Genomic DNA, 16,102 nt, shown 5'->3' with positions numbered 1-16,102 from the left:
CATTATTCCAGTAATTATAGGAGCAATTGGATTTATAAAAAAATGAATCTTAAAAACTACCTGGCAAATATACCCGGTGAACCAAGTGTAAGAGAGCTATAAATAATTATACTTAAAGGGATGGTTAGAATTTTAAAGATCTCTGTTGGAATGTATGAGATAGTGGGTGAATGTCTGGCATCCAGTAGACTGCCCCATCCCCAGCTAGAACAAAATTTAAAAAATTTAAAAAAAAAATCATTTTGATACTAATTTTTATTTCAAAATAGTTAATTTAGGGAATTTTCTCTATTTGAGTGTAAATGGAAAATTATATTTTAGCATATGTTTTTTGTTTGTTTGTTTGTTTGTTTGTTTGTTTGTTTTAATTGAATTTCGTTAATTTTTCTTCCAGTCCTTCAACGGAGATCAAACATGCCAACCCGACAAACCGTACAAACCTGAAGTTGGGTCTTATGAAGCAACAAGTTGCTGAGCAGGAACGGAAAGAATCGTTTCCCTCGGAACCTCTTAAGATTTTCACCGATTCCACCCAGTCAATCACCGTACCTGGCACCAAGAATGTCGGCAAGGAAGTGCCACCGCAAGTTCTTCAGGTAAGTTGATTTTTTCCAACATTTTCATTGAACTTTCCAAGCATGCTCAGTCTAATAAATGCTGGCTTAGGCTTCCATAGCCTGAGCCAGCATTTATTAGACTGTATTGCTTTATCTGCTGTATTGACTTAAAATCCTATCACATCTATTGTGTTCAATTCTGAACAAATATTGTTGCGGAAAAATGGATTGACAATCATTTCACTATCCCAATCTATTTATTGCAATTTGATAATTTCTTGATACTTATGAAGAATACGGACCATGCTGAAATAATGAAGTTATATAGAAACCCATAGCACGGTTCGTATTCTGCAAGACCCAAGTATAAGTCGTAGTATTTAAAAATATGATGAGAACGGGAGATCGTTATAATATAAATGGAAGTCCCACTCTACATCTTCTGCTTTCTGTAAGCCATTGCTTTCCGGAACAGAATCAAGAGTAGATCTTCATCACTGACCCATGAAAAGCAGACAATATCAGTAACCACGTTAATAATAGATGAAAATAAGAAAATGGAGACTTTGAGCTAAATTGTGTTTCTGTTGTGAAAAGGTAAAAGCATGGCTAATCTTGTAAAATCAGTGTCATCACTAAAGGAGAAGGGGGAGAAGAAGGGAGGAGAAGGTGGCGCTTTTTTATCTATCAATCCATATGAACGTATGCTCTTTGCTCTTTTTTTTTTTTTTTTTTTTTTTTTTTAATAAGCGTTAGGTAAATAAACCCAAGAGGGTCAAAGATTTTTTTTGATAAGATCTTAAGTGAGATCTATCGTTATTTTCACAGATCCTTAGTCTAACATCCACACACAAAAACATCTTGTGTGTGTAGAATTCTAACTTATAACTAATTTTGCTCATTGAAAATTGTTTTAATTTTCTATACAATAAACAAGACAAAATATCGTCTGTTTGTGGCAATTTACGTTAAACGTAACTTTTTGAATTAAACTTTTCTTTACGTGTTATATTTCTCAAAAAAATTTATTCTATAACTGTCCTGGCCAAACGGGGCGTTTAATAATACCGACCACAAAACGAAAAAGTGGTAAAAAAAAAAAAAAAAAAAAAAAAAAACAAATATGTGAATGAATAAATGTTACCAAAGGCAAGATAAGTTACAATGACATTTATTGTGTGGATTTCTCAGTACTTTATTTAATTTGTCATTTTTGAGCGATTATCGAGACTTAACAATGACCGTCTTATGTCAGCTATTTGTTTCTTATTCTAACTTTACACTCTGCAGTACTTGTGTTTCGAAGTAAATAAACGTTTCAAAATAAATCAAATCACAAAATGACTTTTTCATATAGGTAGAATAGTAGCTTATCTTGCCTTTGGTAATATTTATTTGTTATGTATTTATTTTGTTTTGTACTTTTGTTGTTTTGTTGTCCATACAGTAGTATAGACAACAAAACGAAAAAAGTTACAAAATATACAAAAATAAGGTCCTTCTTTTAAAGCAGTATCGCCTGATAAGGTCTTTAGTTATTCAAAACTAATTGACCGAAACATTGAAATGATTGTGTAGCTATATTAATGTTTATTTAAATATAAACTTTAAAAGGTATATCTTGCTCTATTTATTATTGAGCATTCTTATATAGACCTCGTTAACTTAATTTTTTTTTAATATTTTTAACCTTAAATTATATAGTGTGTGTATTTTGTCAATAAAAGAATAAAATACCGAAAGTATTAATACGATTTAAATTTCAATATTTCGTAATTTTGGTCGATTTTACAAAAAAAAAATCCATTATATAATTTTAATTGTAAGTAATGTCTAAAATTTAAGCCTTACACTTAAGTGTTTCTAAAAGAAATAAAATACTCCAAAGAAACAGAAAATTGGAAAATATTTATTTATATTCAATAAAGGTTGGTAAAATTATACAAAAACCGAATGAACAGTATCTAAAACTCACTAAGAAATATCCATTCTTTGACTTTAAAACCGTAGAAACAGCTAGAAAGTGGCGATTTTCCAAACATTCCATCTAACAAAAAGGAAATAACTCTAATTGTTTTCATCAAGAAGTTTCTTCTCTTAAGCTGATTAATTACTCGAGGAATCTATATAAAAGAGAATTGTTTCTCTTATTGTTTCATTTTACTTCAGTTGAAGTTCTTAGAAATCAAGAGACCCCTTCCTAAGACTAACACTTGATCTCTATATGAGATACACGGACATTCGAATGTTCTGTTAAAGTTCTCCTTGACCTCTCAAACACTGAGTTAGTACAGAAGTTGACCATTTAAATAAGTTACAGTATACTTTCCTTGTAGTCTCATGGTCTTAATGGATTTCAGGACACCAAGAATTTATCTAGTCTGGTGGAGTATCCAGCTGCATGCTGTTACTTTAAGTAACATCATTTGGAGAAGATGCACCATTCCTCGTCAAAAAAAAAAAAACGAGTATGGGTTAGTCATCCCAAGGAAATCTTATCTGGACCTTAAATACTTATGTGATTTTGAATATTTAGTCAGGGTTTACTTGTAGAAAAAAGTATCCTCATGTTAGCTTTTCCTGACAAACATCTGTACAGAGAGACCTTAGACACTCGAGGATAATGTCTAGTAGGTATTCAAGTTGTGTGTGTGTGTTCTGAGAGATGAGTGGGCTTGGTAGAGAAGAAAGAGGGGGTGGGGAAAAGAGGGAGAAGAGAAAGATAGACAAGATAAAGAGATAAACGTTTTAATAGAAATACATTACACATTTACATCGGATAACGGGCAACGCCGGGCAACCCTGCTAGTATGCTTATGCAAGATATTTAAACGTGTCTGAACAATCTGCTAGTTATATTCTTTTATCTCTTTATCTTTTTCTCATCGTTCTTTCTCTCTCTCTCTCTCTCTCTCTCTCTCTCTCTCTCTCTCTCTCTCTCTCTCTCTCTCTCTCTCTCTCTCTCTCTCTCTCTCTCTCTCTCTCTCAACAAATCTTTTCCCCATCTTTCATTTTTATCAGCTTATCAACAGTGGATGAGTTCGTACTTTCAGTTTTACCAATAATTCAAAACACGTCAACATGTTTGATTCCCTTGTTAGCAATTATATTGAAGTTTTGGTTAATTCCAATCCTTCAAATTGGAGGAATCCTTGAAATCACGGATCGTACCTGTTCCAACACAGTATTTGTTCGTTCTTTAGTTTGGCTTATGGCACTTGTTCTGGTAACCAAATAATTATATTAACCGTCTATAAGTGCATATGTATATACCGGCACATTTTTTTTTTAATATACATATGTGGATATTAAAACATTTTTCTACTCTGGATTAGAGCTATAAGGAAAATCTGGACGGAAAGAACCTTTAAAACACATAATCCGAGAATGATTTCCCTGTTATATTTGGTTGATACCGAGAGAGATACACACACTCTCCGCACCTCAAAGGTAAGAACGTTGAAATAAAATTCTGAATGAATTTTTTTTTTTTTTCAATTTCCACTTGTTATAAATATATGGGTTGTTATAGAATTTAATTCTCCTGCGTTTGTATAAATTATTTGCTTTTTTCTTTCTTTTTTCTTTTTGTTTTTTTTTTTTTTGTTTTTTTTGTTTATGAGAAGCTTGTTCTGGACTTTTACCTTACTTCTTAGCAGAAAAATACATATTTGTACTAATTTCTTAAAAGCAATTATTACTTATAATCTTTCTAACTTTAAAAAGTAAAAACACAAAAATATATTCGTTTTCCATCCGGTCTCAACAAGATGGCACAGAAGTGACGTCACATCCGGTTTCATGATAAATTAGAGGCTTTGCCCATTGGTTGACCTGCCAAGTTGAAATTTTAAATGACGTTTTCTTTGGTTTGTCAAGCTGAAGTTTAAAATGATGCTTTCTTTGATCTGATAAGCTGAAGTTTAACATGGTGTTTTCTTTAGTCTGTCAAGCTGAAGTTTAAAATGATGTTTTCTTTGGTCTGTAAAGCTTACAATGGTTATTTTAATTTATGATTAATCCCTCTACAATGATGAACTCCACCCAGTCCGGGGAGAGGGAAATGCTTGACAAATTCTGGCTCGGCAACATCTGGCTTCTGAGAATCTTGACCCTTTTGTTTAAATGGAACATTTTATTTTGTTTAATCGTAGACATCCATCCTTCCAGGCATTACCGCCTTCTCCTTTAGAAAGAAATGGCCAGTTTATTGCCAGTAGTCCAAGGCGCTCCTACCTACCGGGAATGCTGATGAGTCCGTTCACGGCTATTTTTTACCCTTTCAGAGGGCCCTTCTGTGGGGAGCTATTTTTCTCTCTCCACATTAAAATGACTTCTGCAGTGGGAAGCAGGTACCCCTTTTTCCTACAAGATATGATTTTATGATTACGTTAAACACACCATTTGCTTTCCAGTGAGAAAACCGTACGCGGAGGAGGAGGAGGAGGGGGTTAGGGTGATGTGTGCATTTTAGTTTTTGTATCCGCAATCTTTGATCTTTCTTTACGTAAAGTACATCTGTCCTTCATTATCAGAGAGAGAATAAGATAAATATAAACAAGTCAACAATTACATGCGCGTAACGCGCGCGCACACACGCACACACACGCACACACATGTATGTATGTATGTATGTATGTATGTATATATATATATATTAGTGATGGAACTATTCCAAAATTTTTCCAGATTCTGATACAAATATCAACGATTCCGATTCTTTTAAAATTTGTGAATATTTCACTAGAGAATTGATTTTTTGTTAATGTTTGACTCCCCCCCCTCACGTGTAATGTCAGCATCAATGTTTCTCTTTGTGTATTTTATCCAATATTTTGATAAACTCGTGAGTTTTTTTTGTTTTTTTTTTAATCTATATTTTTCACTCGTGTCCCAAGCGAGGAAATGCCATAAAACATTAATTATTCCAGAAGAAGGCTGATGACAGACAATGATAGTATCCAGCCAGCGCCAACGAAATTGAAAAACCTTGTCAAGAACATTTCATATCTTTTAATAATCAAGTGTTTACAGGGGCGTATTCGAAATGAATGTTTCTGTTTAGAGCACAATTAAAGCATGATACTTGACTTTTGCATTTTAAACTTTAATTCAAGTCATTGTATATAAAAATGATTTTATAAAATCAACACCAGGTTCTCTACAGTGCAATGTAGACTACAATGTATTGTGGACTAAGTCACTGCAAAAAGGCATGTAAAACTTCCTCCCGGTTCACTGCATTGGGTCCCTAACTAAAGCAGACAAACAATTTGATTGAAAAAATGGCGATTTCACCAATTTCGATGACAAAAGTATGTGAAGGTGAAAATTTGTTGATAATCATTCAATCCCAGGCAATGTCGGGTTTCCCTGCTAATATATGTATAAATCATTCTAAACAGTATAAATATATAGTGTAACACATTGAGTCGCCCATTTAAATCTGGTTGGTTTTAATTATGGAAAAATATGCTATTGAATCCAGTTAAATTTTAAAGAGTGAAAAAACAAAATCCATAATTAGTCTTTTTCTGCTCACTATATTTTACTCTTTCTTCGGCTACTTTTGAAATAATATTACTACTCTTACCTTTTTGCTTTGTGAATACAGAAAAGGAGATTTTTCCACTGCTTCAAACGTAATAGATGTATGGAAACTAAAGCCGTTTTCAGGACTGCCAGCAACCATTGTAAGAAAGTAATAAGGAACGCAAGAGTGTTGTATGCTCAATCTGTTAAGTCCAAAGTAGCTGAGCAGCGGCTTGGTTCCCACCAGTTTTGGCAAATAGCAAACAGAATCCTGAACAGAAGCGTGTGCTCCATCCCAACTATTATCAATGGACCTGAGGTAATCTCGTCAGCATCAGACAAAGCCAAACTCTTTGTCAAGAACTTTGCAGCTAATTCTACCCTTTGCGACCAAGACCGCCAACCCCCAATATTTCCTCCTGTATCAGAAAACACGCTATGTGATATACGTATATCTATATGTGATGTTGCGAAGCTAATCAAAAACCTTGATTCGAGTAAAGCAACTGGCCCTGATGGTATTCCAATTATAGTACTCAAAAAACTTCAACCTGAATTAGCGCCCATACTTACAAAACTGTTTAAACATTGTCTTAAGGAGAATAGTTTCCCATCTCCCTGGAAAATCTCATCAGTATGCCCTGTATTTAAGAATTCAGGTGATCGCTCATCCCCCTCTCAGTACAGGCCAATAAGTCTCCTGTGCGTCATGAGTAAGTTGCTAGAATCTGTGTTAAATACAGAAGTAATCAAACATCTCAACAAAAATAACCTTCTTAGTGACACTCAATATGGTTTCCGTTCTGCTAGATCTACAGCAGATGTCCTTACAGTTATATCGCATAGGATTAGCAAATCTCTCGACGGTGGCAATCTTTCTAGGGCAATTGCTCTTGACATATCTAAAGCCTTTGATAGGGTATGGCATAAAGGTTTACTTCATAAGATCGCTAGCTATGGTATAGCTGGAAAAGTCTTCTCAATTATTAAATCATTTCTTTCTGATAGGTTCATAAGAGTAGTAGTTGAGGGGCAAAAATCAGAAGCTCACAGTATTAATGCCGGTGTCCCTCAGGGATCCATCCTGGGCCCAACTCTTTTCCTGATCTACATTAATGATCTTCCAAATCATATCCTTACATCATTTGTAGACATTTATGCTGACGACACTACCATTTATGGTACCACATCTAAGACAGTAAACGACCAAGTTCTCTCCAATTCTCTCTCCTCTGATCTTGAGCACGTAGTACAATGGGGAAAGAAGTGGCTGGTTACTTTTAATGCATCTAAAACCAAGCTTCTCTCTTTACATCATCAACATTCTAATCCACATTTGTCATCAATTGAAATGAATGGCTCTCGTCTTCAGGAGGCCTCAAGTTTTGACAAGCTTCTGGGCTTGACCATTACTCCTGATCTTAAATGGAACACGTATATCAAATCTGTTGCCAAGGCCGCTGGAAAAATGGTGGGATCTTTCTATCGATCCAGTAGATATCTCACTGCTGATGCTATTCTCTATCTATATAAGAGCCAGGTACGTCCAAGGATGGAATACTGTTGCCACATCTGGGCAGGAGCTGCTAGAAAGGACTTGTCCTGCCTTGATAGAGTTCAAAATAGACTTCGTAGCCTCGTAGGAGATGTCCTTTTCTCCTCCTTGCAACCTCTATCTCACAGAAGAGATGTTGCGAGTTTGTCTCTGATGTATCGTTATTTTCATGGAAAGTGTTCAACTGAGCTTCAATCTATGGTCCCCCCTTGCCAAACTTTCACAAGAAACACTCGTCTAGCTGTAAACACTATCAATAATTTCCCCCACTCTTTATCTGTGCCTAAACCTAAACGTAGATTCCATGAGCAAAGCTTCTTTCTTAGAACTGCACGCCTGTGGAATTGTCTTCCGTTTTCCTGCTTTCCTGCTGACTACAATATGGTTGTGTTCAAGTCTAAAGTAAATAAGTTCTTGATGAGCCGTTCCATATGAGTTATTAAATTTACCAAATTTTCATTACTAATGATTACTATATTGACCAATTTCTACTGTACACTCTTTAACCCTTATCCTTGAGTGACCTCTGGGCCTTGATAATGTGGTGATGCCTTTGTAAAAAAAAAAAAAAAAAAAAAAAAAGTTAAAGGTAGCGAAGATAGAAAGTGAGAGGATATCTGGCAGTTTTTTGGGTTTTTTTAATTTTTTTACATGGTAGTCACCACTTATCAAGGCCCGGACGCCACTCGGGGATAAGGGTTATTGCATGTACAGTAATCAATGGGATAGTATCGTAGTAATCGTTAGTATTGGAGATTTGATATGGTGTCTTACTTAAGGGGAAGGTTCATCAGGAGTTTGTTTATGTTGGACTTGTTTGTTTTCCTGCTTTCCAACTGACTACAATATGGTTGTCTTCAAGTCCAAGTTCTTGATGAGCTGTCCCCTTAAGTAATCCAATTTACCCGATTCCTTCTACTAACGATTGCTACGACATTTTCCCATCGACTACTGTACATTCCTTAACCCTTTATCTCAAGTGTCCTCCGGATCTTGATAAGTGGTAACTCCTTTGTAAAAAAAAATAAAAATAAAAAAGAAATAAATAAAAAAATAGTAGTCAACATAAAGAGACAAACAGGGGAAAAAGAAAGATTGTATTACCTTTAGTGGTTTCTAGTATATTGACTCTTTTCCTGTCTGCCTCAGTGTAGTTGACCTTTGGACGAAGCATGTATATATTTGTGCTAATCAGTTTGAGGAGATTAATAGATACTTCACTCCTGACGCAATCCTCTACCTGTAAAAGAGTCGAATACGTCTTAAGATGGAGTACAGTTGCCACATTTGGAGTGGGGCTGCTACGAGTACCCTTTTCTGTTGTGCCAGGGTACAACACTGTCTTCGAAATTTAGCGAGTGAGGACCTTTTAGCTCCCCTGCTACCTCTTTTTCACAGAAGACATGTTACGAGTCTGTCTCTGCTCTATCGTTACTTTTATGGTAAGTGCTCGACTGAGCTCCAAATTATGACCTTTCCCCCCCCACCTTTGTAAAATGTTCGCAAAATTTTGTTTGTATACCTATAACAACCAACAATAGTTTCTCACAATCTTTTCGTGTTAAAACTAAACGAAAATTCTAAGACATCCTAAAACTGTCTGTGAAACACAATATAGTGGGACTGCTTCCCAGTTGACTATAACATGGTCATTTTTAAATCTAATGTAAATAAGATCCTGTTGAGCCTCCCTCTCAGCCCTACCAAAGTTCCACCATTACTGACCATGTTGCCTCACTATCACCCAACACTTAATCCTTATCCTGGAGTGGCCTTGGGACTTGATAAGCGCCTTCAAGTAAAATTTAAAAAAAAAAAAAGAGTGAGAAGGTATAAATACTTTGCCCATCTGTTATTTTACCCTTCTTCTCCCTATCTAAAACCAAATTATATATGCACAATTGTTGGTCCATCGACTTTGTTCTTTTTTTTCTTTGTTTTTTTTTTTTTCTTTGTTTGTTTTTTTTCTTTGTTTTTTTTTTTTTTTTATTTGTTTTTTGTTTTTTTCTTCTATCCATCTCAATTGATATGATGGCTCGAAGAAGCCGGATTTCAAATGAGATCTTATTTTTTCAAATGAGAGCTTATTTTTTTTAGTTATTAACAAAGATGACCTTCAACATTTAAAGCCTATCAAAAAAAAATAAAGAAATGGGCTGAAAACTTTACTGTTAGAATTTCACTCTCGGGAAGCGCCCTTCAGTCAGTCTCTTTTTTTTTATTATTATTAAATTAAAAATACGTACACATTCATTCACTCACATATATAAATATGTACACACAAATACAAACATATATGGGGGAAAATATGCTTATTAAATTATATTTCACCCTTTATTTATACCCATACTTTTATTTAGAAAGCTCGATAAATATATCCTAGAGCTATTTTAATATTAAGTAATCATCTTACTTATATATATATATATATATATAACTATTAGGATTATCCACTTATTATTATATTAGGACTATCCACTTATCTTGTGCTTCCTTTTTAAAATTAAATATGTTTTTAACTCTTTTTTAAGATGTTTTTTTAACATGTTTTATTAATCATTTGTTCATATTATAAGCTCTATTTCCTTTTCGGTTTTATTGAGCTTTTACATCTGGTTGAGATTACTTTACTTGTAAATATTAACTCTAATATTTATTATATATTTTAAGTTTACCATTTTGATTACCCTGGTAAACTTATTGTAATTTTTTATTTATATATATATATATATATATATATATATATATATATATATATATATAAACGTTATCATTTCTAAAACTTTAAAATACATGAATTATTTTGTTAGCTCCTGAACGTTCCTGTCCTCAATTAGTGAAGCATGTTCTAATGAATGTTACTAGGATTTATGCGAATTAAATGTTCCTCTAGTAAATAGGTTTTAAAAACCACGAGTGTTTATTTACCGAGTTGCACTTGGCATAGGGTGAGGAGTAATGTAATTGTTACATCAACAAATGAAAGAATAAGGAAAATTTAAATTTCTCTCAGAATTATAAACTATATATATATATATATATATATATATATATATATATATATATATATATATATCGTGTGTTATTCATTTTGTGTGTCACGCTTATATCCGAGTGACTGTTGTTTAATTGTAATGGACTTCCATTTCTTGTAATAAATAATTTTACCAAGAATTCTTCATAAGTTTTGGTTTCGGTTTCGATTATAGCTGATTTATATCAGGCTTGGTTTGTTTTGAAGTGATGCTACCTTCCTCTTCTGTTTTTATTTATTTATTTTTTTATTACATTTTCACCCCAAACAAGGCACATCGCCACTTTGGTGTAGGGGGCTACTATCAGAGGCAGCAACTACTGGGGCACTATGTAAGGATTTGGGCAGCAAAATGTCGGTTCACGTTACACTTGAACTTCTGCATGTGAGTACAGTTGGGGAAGCAGGGACCTGGAATGGAATTCCAGAGTTTAGCGGTTCTGGGGAAGAAACTACTGGAGTAAAAGGCTCTCTTGCATCTAGGGATCTCTACTGTGAAGGGGTGAGATTTAGCTGCTTGTCGGGTTTGTCGGGGGTATTTACGTCGTGGGGGCACAAGTGTCTGCAGTTCGTCAGAGCATTCACCATTAAAATACTTGTAGAACAGGCAGAGGGATGCAACATTTCGTCGATAGGACAGAGACTGAAGCTTAGATGCCAGTTCAAGGCCTATCAGATTAAGTGGCGTCACCCCTTGTCTGGAGTGACTTCCATAGAAACATTCTATTGTAATAGTATTTTTTGTTTGTCATAACAGTTGATAAGCTCGTTACACTGCTGATTTCAAAGTTAATAAACCTTTAGTATATGATGCATATAACTAACAGACAACTGCGGCATTGTAGAATTTGTAAGTCTGCTGCCGGCATTGAACTCCATACTTTTATATTTTTTTAATTTCTATCATTTTCAATTTTCAAAAATAAATTAAAGCATTGTCTTTGTGTGTTAATGGGTATTTTAAATCCACAAAATCCAAACTTTTATGAGTGTCTTAAATCAACAAAATTAACAATTGCAAGAAATTTTAATGGGTGCCTTCGACCCACAAAATTAAATTTTGTAAAACTTTTTAATTGCGGTCTTAAATTCACGAAAACGTTCACAAACATTTTAATGGGAGTCTTAAATACACAACATCTATTTTCTAAGACTTTTTAATGAATGTTTTAAACGCACAAAATTAAAACTTGTAAAACGTTTTAATGAATGTCTTAAATTCACAAAATTGAATTTAGAAGTCTTTTTTTAAATATGGTTTTAGATCCACCAACTTTTTAGTAGAGGTCCTAAATTTTAATGGTAGTTTTAAATTCACGAAGCTAAAACTTTTTATCCCATAACTAAGCTCTATTTTCAGTTTTCTAATGAAAATATTTTTTTTTCTTTTTATGATTGCTATTGTTTTCAATTTTCAAATAATATGAAGGAAAGCATTGTCTTTGTGTGTCAATGGATGACCAGCATGAACAAAGAGCCACACAATATTATTGTAAAACACCCTCATACAAAATCATACCATTATTTAATTTTTCATAAAATTTTAGTCAATGAAAGTTGTTTGATCTTAGTAAAGGTTTTTTTTTTAATTGCATCACTAGACACTGTCGTACAGCTAAATATGCACTGTCAATAATTACATATAAGCAAAAACATTACTGTTCGTACTAATATTCACATAAAATCATAGAATTACATTATCATTTAATATATTTAATATATAAATTATCATTTCTGATCTAGACAAAAAGTTGTTGACTTTTAACGTAGAGGACGTTTTTCAAAATTTATTTCACACAGCAAAGCGTTGACTGACATATTTTTTATGGAAATCACTCCAGACAAAGCATGAAGCCACTCCATGTAAGGAGCTATGAAAAATACTACTTCAAAGTCAAAAACTAGTTAACAATAAATGTTAAATGGATAGATTTCAACTCGGAGAAACAGAAATTCTTTCTCCTTTGTCAGAAATATCATTCATGGAATATAAAGACGAAGGAACAAAATGAGGGAAGCAAAATTTATGAGGCTGACAGTAAACTTGCTATTTGCTTTTTCGCCGCCCCCTTCTCCACTTGTAATGGTTCCATCTGAAAATTAGAAAAAAAGGCACGTTTTTTACTTGCTAACTTTTGTCTTATGAGACGGATATATTTATTCATATAAAAATATACACAACAAATACATATTCTTTATTATAAAGTGGGGGATCTGTTATTGATTGTAATGTCTATATTTTTTTATGTTTGTGTTCGTGTCCTTTGGGGCGGGAAGTTTCTTGTCAGATATTATATAAATAAGGGGGGGGGTCTACTTCCTAGAACAAACCGAAAAAAAGCAAAATGGCTGCAAGTGTTTTGGGGAAGTCATGACCCTGACAGGTTGCGCTGTGATATCAGCCTCATCTTGTTAAGATTTTGTATTCAAAGCCGAATTATATTTGAAAAGGGATCAGTCGAGTGTGACACTGGTTGACGCGTAAGAACTACGGTTCAGTAGAGCCAACCTAAAAGGGCTGTTTCTCACTCTGAAATGAGAAATATTGTCCGTTCACAGAAGCAAGGGGAAAAACCTGTATAAAAGGCCATATGGTCTTTTTCTTGGCAAACTGAATGCCAAACATTTTATAATGTAATAAAAAAAAAAAAACAATGGTTTGTATTTGTCCTATAAATTAATCTATTATCATTAGTCTATTATATACCATCATGCATTGCTGAGAGTTTGTCTGATGAAGCCATGACTGAAAGAAGTAAAGGCCTTTTTTTATCTATTTTTATTTTTTTTATTTTTTGCATTCAATTTTTGAAATTTTTAAAAGCATTCTAAATTTAGGACAATATTCAAGTTATCTCCCCTGAATGAGCAAAGAGCAAATGTACTCTTCTGTTTCCAAAAATTGAAAATTATCCTACATGTGAATTTAGAAGCGATACCTTCCTCTTTCTACTTTGATGCCCAATGCATCACATGTGGTGCAACAGTTTTGCATCTTTGTATGGCCTTCACAGCTCTGATGCCATTATTGGCAAACGTCTTTTGAGGTTGCAATCATCTTCATTCCTCCTCTGATCTTAATACCTTGCAGAGTAGGCTTAAATGCAGCGCTCTTTCGTTGGTTTTACCATCCTTGTCATCATTTTCTGTATCATCAACCGCTGCTGATTGCACTATACTTTTTGTGAGGCAGGGAAGGCATGTCAAGTCATGGGATATTTCTTATCAGCAGTGTCAATCCTCCATTACCATTATTTTTTATTTTATTTTGTAAACTTTTAAACTAAAACTTGTAAAACGTTTTAATGAATGTCTTAAATTCACAAAATTGAATTTAGAAGTCTTTTTTTAAATATGGTTTTAGATCCACCAACTTTTTAGTAGAGGTCTTAAATTTTAATGGTAGTTTTAAATTCACGAAACTAAAACTTTTTATCCCATAACTAAGCTCTATTTTCAGTTTTCTAATGAATTTTTTTTTCTTTTTATGATTGCTATTAAAAACTTTTCAATATGGAAGCAAAATCAGAGTATAAAAAATGTAAATAAACGAAACCAATTCGTCTGTCACTCAGCTTTAACTTGGTATTGTCTTTTACTTCATAAATCAAAAAGAGCAAGTCTTTGATCTTCAAAATTAAACCTTGTAAACATTTTAATGAGGGTTTTAAATTCACAAAATTAAACATTATAAGACTTTTTAATGGCGGTCTTAAATCTGTGAAATTAAAACTTTTTAATGGGAATCTTAAATCCACGACATTCAGTTTTTAAGACTTTTTAATGGTCTTACATCAACAAAATTAAAACTTGTAAGACTTTTTAGTGTATATCTTAAATCTACAAAATTAATTTTGTAAGACCTTTTTAATGGGATCTTTAATCCACAAATGTTTTATTAGCGGTTTTAAATTCACAAATTTTTTAATAGCTGTCTTAAATCTACAAAATTTATAAAAATAAAATTAATGGGATTCTTAAATTCACAAAATTAAACCTTCTCTAAGTTCATGATAAAATTCTATTTTCAATTTTTTTTTTATGAAAAAAGTTTTTATTTTATTTTATGAATGAATCTAACCTGTAAACTGAACATTTATGAGGAATGATCCCATATTTATGTAGATTTCCTTATAAAACCAAAGAAATCATGAATCCTCCCCATTAAAAATTATTTAACCATTAACCTTTATTTCAGATCTAGTTAAATTCCACAGTCAAGCTACTTATTTGAGACTATGATGTAGATTTTAAAACCTTCTTAGCACAAGAACCGATTATTGGGCATATTTTTTCTCTGTTAAGGATTCATAAAAGATATTTCTTAGAAGTTTAAGTATTTCAAAAAATATATTAAATAAATATATTTTTTGAAATACTTAAACTTGTAAGAAATATCTTTTATGAATCCTTAACAGAGAAAAATATGCCGAATAATCGGTTCTTGTTTTATCTTATATATATATATATATATATATATATATATATATATATATATATATATATATATATATATATCGGTTTATTTTGAAAATGCGTAAAATTCTACATTCTTATTTAAAATACATATAGGTCCTTGATATGACCTTAAACTATATCCAGTGGTGAGGCCCCAGCTTGCGGGGTTTGGGGAGTGTGGAGCCACCCTTTAATTGCCATTGCTCCCAGGTCCACTCTGACCCGGAGTGGTAGTACCTGTTAGGGTCCCAGCTATGAGTTAAATAGAAACTGACTTGAAAACAACAAATATATTCTATTAAAAAAATTGTTCTTCAAAATCTTTGGATTTGGCATTAAATAACCCGAAAGGGGTTAATATGCCGTAAAACAAAAACAACCTAAACAACCTTAAAATACATATGATTAAAATAGAACATGAAAATAATAAAATAACCGTTTTGTTATACTTTTTACAAGTTTTATATTTTCTATATTGTTTTTATGATTTTTTTACATAGAAAATTTCTTTTCATTTTCTCCTTTTTCTTTCATTTTTTTCTTCCTTTTTTATCATCTATTTTTTCTTCTGTTCTTTCCTTATTCTCGTTTTATCTTCGTTCTTTCTTTACTTTCTCTTTCTTTCGTTTTTTCTTCTCTCCTTTCTTTTTTTTTTTCTTCCCTTTTTTCCCCCTCAGGTTGTCTGAAGATATCAGTAGCTTAGCCTGAAATGCACCAAACAGTGATGTTATTGTTTTTTTTTCCTTTTCCCTTTACAAAACTCACTTGTGTTCTGCAAATTCAAAAATAAAAATATCTACAAAACAATCAAACCAAACACCATGAATAAATATTAGATGTATACATCTTTATGCATCTATATAAATATATATGTATAAAGAACGTGAAGCATAAAGCATTTTTTTTTCAAAATTCCTGCATTTGATACTAAATGACTCTAAACAGGTTGATATGCCATAAAACAAA

At 32.8% G+C, this 16,102-nt stretch overlaps 1 protein-coding gene across 4 annotated transcripts in view; it reads left to right on the top strand.

The window, feature by feature from the left end:
- LOC145293784 (microphthalmia-associated transcription factor-like) overlaps window positions 1-16,102 on the top strand; it is a 157,960-nt gene that overhangs the window by 73,964 nt on the left and 67,894 nt on the right. For all 4 annotated transcript variants that reach the window (XM_080140328.1, XM_080140325.1, XM_080140327.1 and 1 more), the window contains exon 2: window positions 395-596. In XM_080140328.1, coding sequence (XP_079996454.1) covers window positions 395-596 — 202 coding nt within the window. The remainder of the gene's footprint in view (window positions 1-394; window positions 597-16,102) is intronic.

This window comes from Euprymna scolopes, chromosome 15 (assembly GCF_053919585.1).
Source record: "Euprymna scolopes isolate OS-2025 chromosome 15, ASM5391958v1, whole genome shotgun sequence".
Taxonomy (NCBI): domain Eukaryota; kingdom Metazoa; phylum Mollusca; class Cephalopoda; order Sepiida; family Sepiolidae; genus Euprymna; species Euprymna scolopes.
This window is presented reverse-complemented; position numbering and strand designations above follow the sequence as displayed.